General features: G+C 44.8%; 1 protein-coding gene across 2 annotated transcripts; it reads right to left on the reverse strand.

Annotated features, from left to right (window-relative positions):
• Window positions 1-1373: 1373 nt before the first annotated feature.
• LOC120314984 (maestro heat-like repeat-containing protein family member 1) lies at window positions 1374-8624 on the reverse strand. Of its 2 annotated transcripts, none has more exons than XM_039358612.1 (6): window positions 8466-8624; window positions 5472-5611; window positions 5026-5133; window positions 4336-4452; window positions 2971-3093; window positions 1374-1731 (listed from the first exon to the last, which is right to left on the reverse strand). In XM_039358612.1, exons 1-6 carry the CDS (start codon window positions 8479-8481, stop codon window positions 1489-1491), a joined length of 747 nt encoding a protein of 248 aa, XP_039214546.1. In that variant the 5' UTR covers window positions 8482-8624; the 3' UTR covers window positions 1374-1488. The 2 variants fall into 2 exon arrangements, with proteins under 2 accessions (XP_039214546.1, XP_039214547.1); XM_039358613.1 differs by lacking the exon at window positions 1374-1731 and adding an exon at window positions 2562-2655.
• Between the last annotated feature and the right edge of the window lie 1084 nt (window positions 8625-9708).

A 9708-nucleotide genomic window follows, 5' to 3' on the forward strand; every position in this document is an offset into this window, starting at 1 on the left:
CCAATCAAAATATCACCTGGATATTTTGAGTTCTGCTTCTGCCTTAGGCACGAAAGATGGCTGAGTGATTTTGGCCAGTCAACAGGCGACTTTGAGTTCTAGTTCCATCTTAGGATGAAAGTCAGCTGAGAGACTTTGGGCCAGTCACCCAAAAATGGTGAGTTCTAGTCCCACCTTAGGTGTGAAAGCTGGATGGATAACTTTGGACCAATCACCAGGAGACTGTGAGTTCTAGTCCCGCCTTAGGTGTGAAAGCTGGATGGATAACTTTGGACCAATCACCAGGAGACTGTGAGTTCTAGTCCCGCCTTAGGTGTGAAAGCTGGATGGGTAACTTTGGACCAATCACCAGGAGATTGTGAGTTCTAGTCCCGCTTTAGGTGTGAAAGCTGGATGGGTAACTTTGGGCCAATCGCCAGGAGACTGTGAGTTCTAGTTCCGCCTTAGGCATGAGAGCCAGCTGGGTGACTTTGGGCCAATCCGTCTATCTCAAAAGGTTGTGTGGAAAGGAGGAAAAAATATTATATATGTCCACTGCCTTGAATGTAATAAAGATAGCATGACCCTCTAATAGATAAATAAACAACTAGCATTTAATCATGTACAATGCAATTGGAATAGGGAGAGAATCTGAATTACAGGCCTAATCAAAGGCTGAAGGGTTCCTCCTTCTCCTTCTCCTCCTTCTCCCCTTCTCCTTCTCCTCCTGCTCCTGCTCCTCCTCCTTTCCCACAATCCACTGATAACAAAAAAAAAAAGTTCCCTCCCCCAAACCCCCCCAACCCACCCCAACCCTCCCCCAACCTTCCCAGAGCTGAATACAGGCTTAATTAAAATTTAAGAGAAAATTTTTTAAACACAAATAAACCATATACAAATTTGGTTACAATAATTAAACAAATCATAAAATACTTTAACACCAATACTTAAAAAACAAAAAAAGAAAAAGAAAAAAAACAAGAAGGAAAGAAAAAGAAAAGAAAAAAAAGAAATTAGAAAGAGAAAAAAAATATCTAAAAAATATCTTAAACTTTAAATATAAATTATTCAAAAGCTAAATAATATTTTTTATATCATACTTGTACTGTATAAAATTTATCCATCTTTTCCATACCAAAAGGTACTTCTCTTGCGATTGATCTTTCAAAAAAGCCGAAATCTTTGCCATTTCTGCTAAATAGGAAACTTTAAAAAAACCATTCTTGCAAAGTAGGCAAAGATTCCTTCTTCCAACATTGCCCTGCTAACAACCTAGCCGCTGTAATTAAATTTAACATTAATATAGTTTCTTTACTGTCACAGTCGGAAACTTTTAAAATTTTAAAAATTTTCAATTAAAAAAAAAACAAAACATTAGCTGGGTCATGAAATGTTTGCAAGAAGGCAATCAAGCTAAGGACTATAACAGATTATAACTGTTCTTGCAATAAAAAGGGCAAATAACGAGAGGTGATACTGGAACATAATCATTGGGGTTTTTTTATTTATTTAATTCATAGGAAAGACCTGTGACATAACTCCCACCTTTCTGAGAAAAGGGGAGCTCATCCTTAAGAGAGGTACAGGTGGAAGCCAGCCTACCTTGTTCTTAGTAGAATACTGGAAGAGAATCTCAGAGACAATGTGTTCCACTAAAGCTATCACCTCCTCCGGTTGAGCCCCCATGGCTGCTTGGCCATAGCACAGGATCAAGGCTGTGCGAAATTGTCTCTCAGACAGAGAGTGTGGGTCCTGTGAGTAGAAAGACGAGGGGGAGTCAACCTGTTCTCCAAAGCACCAGGAGAAGAAACAATGGATGGAAACGAACCAAGGAGAGAAGCAACTTGGAATTAAGGAGAAACTTCCTAACAGTGAGAACAATGAACTAGTGGAACAGCTTGCCTCCAGAAGTTGTGGGTGTTCCATCATTGGAGGCTTTCAAACAGAGACTGGACAACCCTTTGTCTGAAATGGTACACTCTCCTGCTTGAGCAGGGGGTTGGATCTAGAAGACCTCTGAGGTCCCTTCCAGCTCGCTTGTTCTATATCAGTGGTTCTCAACCTGTGGGTCGGGACCCCATTTGGGGTCGAACGACCATTTCACGGGGGTCGCCAAACAACGCAGTCCGCCATTTTTCCCCCCCTTTTCCTTAGCTGTGCTACTCCCTTTTATTCTATTGGCTTTTGAAAGCCCATAGAATAGACTCTCTTGAATAGAGTCTAATTCTATTGGCTTTCAAAAGCCAATAGGAATTGTCCAGGCTGTCTCTGCCCTGCTGAGCCCGCCAAAAGTCCCATTCTGCCAACGGTGCTGCACCAGTTGAGTAGTCCTCGACTTACGACCGGTTGAGTAGTCCTCAACTTACGACCGGTTGGGGGTCGCGGCATTAAAAAGGTTGAGAACCACTGTTTTATGTTCTATAATAAACAGAGAAAGAACTGTACCCAGGGGGTATATAAACATCCTGAAGGAGCTCTGAGGCTGGATCAAGTCCTGGGACCTATAAGATCAGCGTTCTGGATCCCAAATGGCCAACTGGATGTCTTTGGAAAGACCACATGTCTGGCCTCCAATTGGGGTCCCTTTCCCACCTCCATATTGAGGTCCAGGAAGTGGTCATCAACCTCCATCATCCGTCAGTCCAATCCCCTTCTCAGTCGGAACAGAAGAAGCTTCTTGGATGAGAAGTGAAAGGAAGGAAAAACAAAGTCCAGTTGCCTTTTGAAAAAGCACCTTTGGGTCTACTTGAGATGTTTGTTGTCATAATCTCCTCTAGCATTATAAAATAGCCCTCTGGGAGATGGAGAATTTCCACCACCACCTACAAATCTTAGCACTGGTCTCCGGTCTTTGAGATCGGAGTCTGAGGAGGCCAGGCATAAATTTATGGAGCATAAATCCTTCTAAACATGTTGGACTTTCCTTCCCAGAATCCCCCAGCGTTCTTCTGTATTGAGTCTCAGACCTTGCAACCCCATCTCTGGACTTACTTCAAAGGTGGCTTCTAGCACAGCAGGTGTCTTTGCATGTCCGAAGTGGCCGACATCTCTCAGGGCCAACAGAATCTCGGGAAGATGGCAAAAGGCAACCACTCCGATGGTTTCAGAGATTCCCTAAGCAAAGCGATGCTTGCGAATTAGGACATTTCAACATTTTACCCATAATTGCATTTCTTTATTGCAGGCTGCTTTTATGATGAAGGCTAAGTAAGAGCCACCTCTTGTTTGCTCTTGAGGGTGAGCCACATTCTGGAGTCGTTTGCTGCCAACAAGAGTGGTCCACGGGGGATGGTCAAAAATAAGGGTCTCCAAACTTTAAGACTTGGGGACTTCAACTCCCAGAGTTCCCCAGTCTGCAACTTTAAGACTTGGGGACTTCAACTCCCAGAACTCTTCAGCCAGCAATGCTGGCTGAGGAATTCTGGGAGTTGAAGTCCACAAATCTTAAAGTGGCCAAGTTTGAAGTCCCATGGTCAAAAAATTCATGCCACGATGGAACAATTGCAGCATTATGGCCACCATCTTGACATTTTGAGCATCCCTATGGACACCCAGTTCCTCCTCTCTGTAACCCCACAAGACCCCATAGTTCTCCTCTCCTTTTTATCCTCCTCCCCTCTCTTCTTCTTCTTCCTCCTCCTCCTCCTCCTCTCTGTAACCCCACAGGACCCCATAGTCCTCCTCTCCTTTTTATCCTCCTCCCCTCTCTTCTTCCTCCTGTTCCTCCTCCTCCTCCTCCTCCTCTCTGTAACCCCACAGGACCCCATAGTCCTCCTCTCCTTTTTATCCTCCTCCCCTCTCTTCTTCTTCTTCCTCCTCCTCCTCCTCTCTATAACCCCACAGGACCCCATAGTCCTCCTCTCCTTTTTATCCTCCTCCCCTCTCTTCCTCCTCCTCCTCCTCCTCCTCTTCCTCCTCTCTGTAACCCCACAAGACCCCATAGTCCTCCTCTCCTTTTTATCCTCCTCCTCCTCCTTTCTATAACCCCACAGGACCCCATAGTCCTCCTCTCCTTTTTATCCTCCTCCTCCTCCTCCACTCTGCAAACCCCATTCCCTTCTAGCACTGATGAAATTATCTAGTTGGGTAATGAAACATCTTCAAGAAAACAATGAAATTCAGAGAGCACCAAAGACAGTTCTTCTCCTCCTCCTCCTCCTCCTCCTCCTCCTCCTCCTCCTCCTCCTCCTCCTCCTCCTCCTCCTCCTCCTCCCCACAAACCCCATTCCCTTCTACCATGGATGATGTGATCTAGTTGGGTAACAAAACCTCTGCAGAACAACCCAGCTCAGAGAGCACCAAGGGCCCCACAAAGTTGGAGGGCTCGGCCCCTGCAGAGCTCCCACTTCCACTCACTTCTCTGTCTGTTTCTTCTTGTAATGAAAAACCTAGAAGTCTTTTCAGGTGTTCTTTGACCAGGTCTTTTTGTCTCGAGTTCCGTAGTTTCACCCCATAGTATTTGTAAAGCAAAATCTGAAAGTTGGAAAAAGAGTCAGTGAATCATACGGAGGTCCACCAATGGGTCAGGAAAAGGAAAAGGAGGACAAAATAATATCAAAAATGGACAGTGTGGGGTCAACTACTAATTAAGGAGAGAACCCCCCTAGAACTAAGGAGAAATTTCCTGACAATGAGAACAATCAATCAGTGAACGACTTGCCTCCAGAAGTTCTAGGTGCTCCATCACTGGAGGTTTTTAAGGAGAGACTGGGCAGCCATTTCTCCAGAATGGCATAGGGCTTCCTGCCTGAGCAGGGGGTTGGACTAGATGACCTCCAAGGTCCCTTCCAATTCTGTTATTCTACTATTCATTTGTCTGTCTGATCTCGAAGAAATGGTGGGACAGAATCGTTAAAGGAAGGATGCCAAAGGAGGGACAAAATGAAATGTGAAACGACAACAATTAAAATGTTTTTTTAAATAATTTGAACGAATTGAATTGTTGAATTATCCCGTGCCAATGTTGGCAGCGGTGAGTTGTCCCCTTCCGACGTTGTGTGTAGGACAATTGCACCCCCCAAAAGGGTGAAACCTCAGCATGTTTACCTTCTCTTGAGACAAGTGATGGGAACTGCTTTCTTGGATTGTAGACTTCTGATGGAGGGATGGAAATCCATCCATTTTCTTCCTGGGCAGTTTGGGTTCTGCAGAAATCTGTTCAGGCAACAACAATAAAGAAATTGTGACAAATTGAAGGAGCAGAGGAAGGAACAGGGGTTTTTTTGTGTGTGTTTCCAAGGAAAGCATCGGGTTTCCCTTCTGCATCAGGATACATTTTACAATTTACTTGACTTTTCTAGCTGGGACAGACACAAGGCACGTAAAAAGGACCATCCCGGATTGTATCAGCTGAAGCTGAGGTAGCTTTTGAGAGGAGCTGTTGGAAAATCTCTGGCACAAATTGTGAGAACAGTTGTCCAGATGAAGAACATAGAGTTGCTTCTCTGACTGGAAGGACAAGTAAACAACCTGACACAAACCAATCTGCTTACATGTAAGGGAGGACGAAGATGATCCAGGATGGTGTCTAATATTTCTTTCTCATCCATCATCTCTAAGGTGTCTTTCACAGATCTGCCTTTCAGTGGCTTCTTGCTCTCCCATAAAGGTCTAAAGCATTCATCGGAGAGTTCTGAGAAGGAGAGACAGACTGGGATTGATGGGCAATTCGACAGGACAAACCTTCTCAAAAGGAAGAGAAAAAAAGGGTGTGTAGGGCTGAGCCCGAGGGAGGGAGGTGTCCAAGGCGTCATTAGCCACAAATCCCTTTGCATCCGCAAGAGATCTAAATCCAGGCCAACTTGAATGTGTTTCTTATCTCCCTTATGGAATGGGACAACTCATCACAGGAAAATTTAACAATTCAGTTTCATTATTTAAAATAAATTTTAAAAAATCATTTTAATTTTTATCATTCCCTTTTCATTCCTTTGTCATTCTTTCTTTCATGATTCTATTCCACCATTTTTTTGATATTAATGTAACCCGCAGTGAGTTGTCCCTCGGCTAGTTGACCACTGAAAGTTGGCCGTAGAGAGTTGTCATAGACCAGGGATAGGCCACCTTGGCTCTTTTATGACTCGTGGACTTCAACTCCCAGAATTCCTGAGCCAGCATAGGGAAAACTTTGGCCCCTTCATGACTCGTGGACTTCAGCTCCCAGAATTCCTGAGCCAGTATGGCTCAGCTTGGAAACCTCTCCCTTTCCCCTCAGCATGGCTGGCTCAGGAATTCTGGGAGTTGAAGTTCACGAGTCATAAAAGAGCCAAGGCTGCCTACCCGTGGACTAGGCCTACCAGTATCTGATAAGCTACTCCCGTCAGGCTTAATAGACTAGGCCAGGGGTAGGCAACCTTGGCTCTTTTATGATTTGTGGACTTCAACTCCCAGAATTCCTGAGCCAGCATGGCTCAGCTTGGAAACCTCTCCCTTTCCCCTCAGCATGGCTGGCTCAGGAATTCTGGGAGTTGAAGTCCACGAGTCATAAAAGAGCCAAGGCTGCCTACCCATGGACTAGGCCTACCTGTTTCTACTCCTGTCAGGCTTAATAGACTAGGCCAGGGGTAGGCAACCTTGGCTCTTTTATGATTTGTGGACTTCAACTCCCAGAATTCCTGAGCCAGCATGGCTCAGCTTGGAAACCTCTCCCTTTCCCCTCAGCATGGCTGGCTCAGGAATTCTGGGAGTTGAAGTCCATGAGTCATAAAAGAGCCAAGGCTGCCTACCCATGGACTAGGCCTACCAGTTTCTACTCCTGTCAGGCTTAATAGACTAGGCCAGGGGTAGGCAACCTTGGCTCTTTTATGATTTGTGGACTTCAACTCCCAGAATTCCTGAGCCAGCATGGCTCAGCTTGGAAACCTCTCCCTTTCCCCTCAGCATGGCTGGCTCAGGAATTCTGGGAGTTGAAGTTCACAAGTCATAAAAGAGCCAAGGGCCAGTCCAAAGAAAAGACGGACTTGGGGTAACATGATTTAGTATTTGGGGGGCTGCCACAAAGAAGAGGGGGGGGTCAACTTATTTTCCGAAGCATGAGAGGGCAGGACAAGAAGCCATGGATGGAAACTAATCAAGGAGAGAAACAGCTTGGCATTAAGGAGAAACTTCCTAACGGGGAGAACATTTTATCAGTGGAGCAGCTTGCTTTAAAAGTTGTGGCTGCTTCATTACTGGAGGTTTTTAAGAAGAGACTGGACAGCCATCTGTCCAACATGGTACTACTATAGACTCTCCTGCTTGAGAAGGGGGTTGAACTAGAACAGTGGTTCTTAACCTGGGCGATATTGCCCCCCAGGGGGCAATTTCATTTTTCAGGGGGGCGATGGAACAAAAACGGGTGATGCGGGGCAAAGGAACGAAAAGGGGGCAATATGGGGGTGATGGAGCGAGAAGTTTTGGGGACACTTTTGAAACTTTTTCGTACAGTGAATGGCTGCATATCTGTCGTACAAAAACATCAGATCGCTCGCTATTAGTGGATTGAATTGTGTTCTCAAATGTTCCTCCAGCTAGCTTCAGTACAGAATGCCATACATATGTGAAGACGCATCGCTTATCTTCATGCGCATTGCGCAGCAGCCTCTACCCTTTTTATATTTCTTTTTGCGTCTTAAATTTCACCTGTAATTCAATCATTAAATGTTACTGTTTTTCTTTTCGGGCATTTCACTTTCTTGCCATTGAATTTTGTTTTCAGTGGTCATTAGTTTTAAGTGTCTTGAATAAATAAGATCATAATGAAATACATGTATCACGAAGTTTGGGAATAAAGTGACAGTGGCACCAAAAATTTTCGAACAGTTGAAATATGAGAAAAAGACTGGAAATAAATTATTTGCATCGATATGTCCTGATGACAATTTTAAAGAAAACAAAAAAAAGCACAAATTGAAGAATTACTTCCTATGTTGTGATTGAGAGGTTATGTTGGGGGAGGGGGGCGATGACAACTTCCTCATTGGCTCAAGGGGGCGATTCTTTCAAAAAGGTTAAGAACCACTGCACTAGAAGACCTCTGAAGTCCCTTCCAACTTGATTGTTCTATGTCAGTGGTTCTCAACCTTTCTAATGCCGTGACCCCATAATACAGTTCCCCATGTTGTGGTGACCCCCAAGTGGGTGTGGCCACCAATAAGAGGGAGTAGATCAGCTAGGGAAAAGGGAAAAAATGGCGGACAACGTGGTTTGGCGACCCCCATGAAATGGTCGTTCAACCCCAAATGGGGTCCCGACCCACAGGTTGAGAACCACTGTTCTATGTTCTGTTATAAACAGATAAAGAATTGTATCCGGGGGTAAATAAACACCCTGAAAGAGCTCTGAGGCTGGGTCAAGTCCTGGGACCTATTAGATCAATGTTCTGGATCCTAAATGATCTCCTCTGGCTCTATTCTGATTGATTGAGTGATGGAGTGATGGAGTGGGATGGGATGATGTGATAGGAGAAAGCTGGTTCCATACATAGCCCAGCTCTGTACTGTATATACCTGGATATAAAGGCATGATGGCATCTGGAGAACGTCTTCTCCCTTGGGGTAGGCTGCTCCTGTGAGACCTGTCATATACCCTTTGCAAGGAGGTGGGCTCCTTCTTGCCTTGCTTGTCCTCTGCCTGAGCAGCCCCTGGAAGGCTCTTCCGGGTTGTCCTGAGTCCCAACTCGGGAAGCACCAGCGCTGGAGGCTGAGACTTCTTCCTGGCCTCCATTGGAGCTGCGGCAGACTTCACAAGCAGAGGGAGGACCTGCGTGGTTCGCTGAGTGGCTGAGTGAGGGGAAGTGGACGGGTGGGAGCCAGAGAAGTGGGCTTCCTGGGGGTTCCACTGCTGGTCATGATTGACCTGGAGATTGGACTCAGCGCTGTCCTTCTTCTTTAGGAACGGCAACTTTTTCAGCATATGGGCCATTCTGCCGTTCAGTGTGAGGGCTAGAACTGGAATCAGATCCTACCGATAAACGAGAAGCTTTGTAACTCTGGGTTGAAATGAGGGATCCTTGGTGCCCCCATCTCTCTCTCTCTCTCCCTCTCTCTCTCCTCCTACCTACTTATCTCTATCTATCTATCTATCTATCTATCTATCTATCTATCTATCTATCTATCTATCTATCTATCTATCTCTATCTCTGTCTGTCTATCTTACCTCTCTCTACCTCTCTCTACCTCTCTCTACCTCTACCTCTATCTCCTATCTATCTATCTATCTATCTATCTATCTATCTATCTATCTATCTATCTATCTCTATCTCTGTCTGTCTATCTTACCTCTATCTGCCTACCTCTACCTCTATCTCCTATCTATCTATCTATCTATCTATCTATCTATCTATCTATCTATCTATCTATCTATCTATCTATCTATCCATCTCCCTCCCTCTCTCTCTCTCTCTCACCTCTATCTGCCTACCTCTACCTCTATCTCCTATCTATCTATCTATCTATCTATCTATCTATCTATCTATCTATCTATCTATCTATTACCTCTATCTGCCTACCTCTATCTCTATCTCCTATCTATCTATCTATCTGTCTGTCCGTCCTTCTCTCTCTCTCTCTCTCTCTCTCTCTCTCTCTCTCTCTCTCTCTCTGTCTGTCTATCTTACCTCTATCTCTACCTCTATCTCCTATCTATCTATCTATCTATCTATCTATCTATCTATCTATCTATCTATCTATCTATCTATCTACCTACCTACCTACCTACCTACCTACCTACCTACCTACCTACCTACCTACC

Source organism: Crotalus tigris, unplaced genomic scaffold (assembly GCF_016545835.1).
Source record: "Crotalus tigris isolate CLP2741 ecotype Arizona unplaced genomic scaffold, ASM1654583v1 scf7180000019036.79488, whole genome shotgun sequence".
NCBI lineage: Eukaryota > Metazoa > Chordata > Lepidosauria > Squamata > Viperidae > Crotalus > Crotalus tigris.

Coding starts and splice junctions, on each gene's coding strand:
- LOC120314984 (XM_039358612.1), bottom strand. Junction 5,134..5,471: donor ATCTTCGTCCTCCCTTACAT/GTAAGCAGATTG, acceptor TTGCCTGAACAG/ATTTCTGCAGAACCCAAACT. Junction 1,732..2,970: donor TGCTAGAAGCCACCTTTGAA/GTAAGTCCAGAG, acceptor TTCTACTCACAG/GACCCACACTCTCTGTCTGA.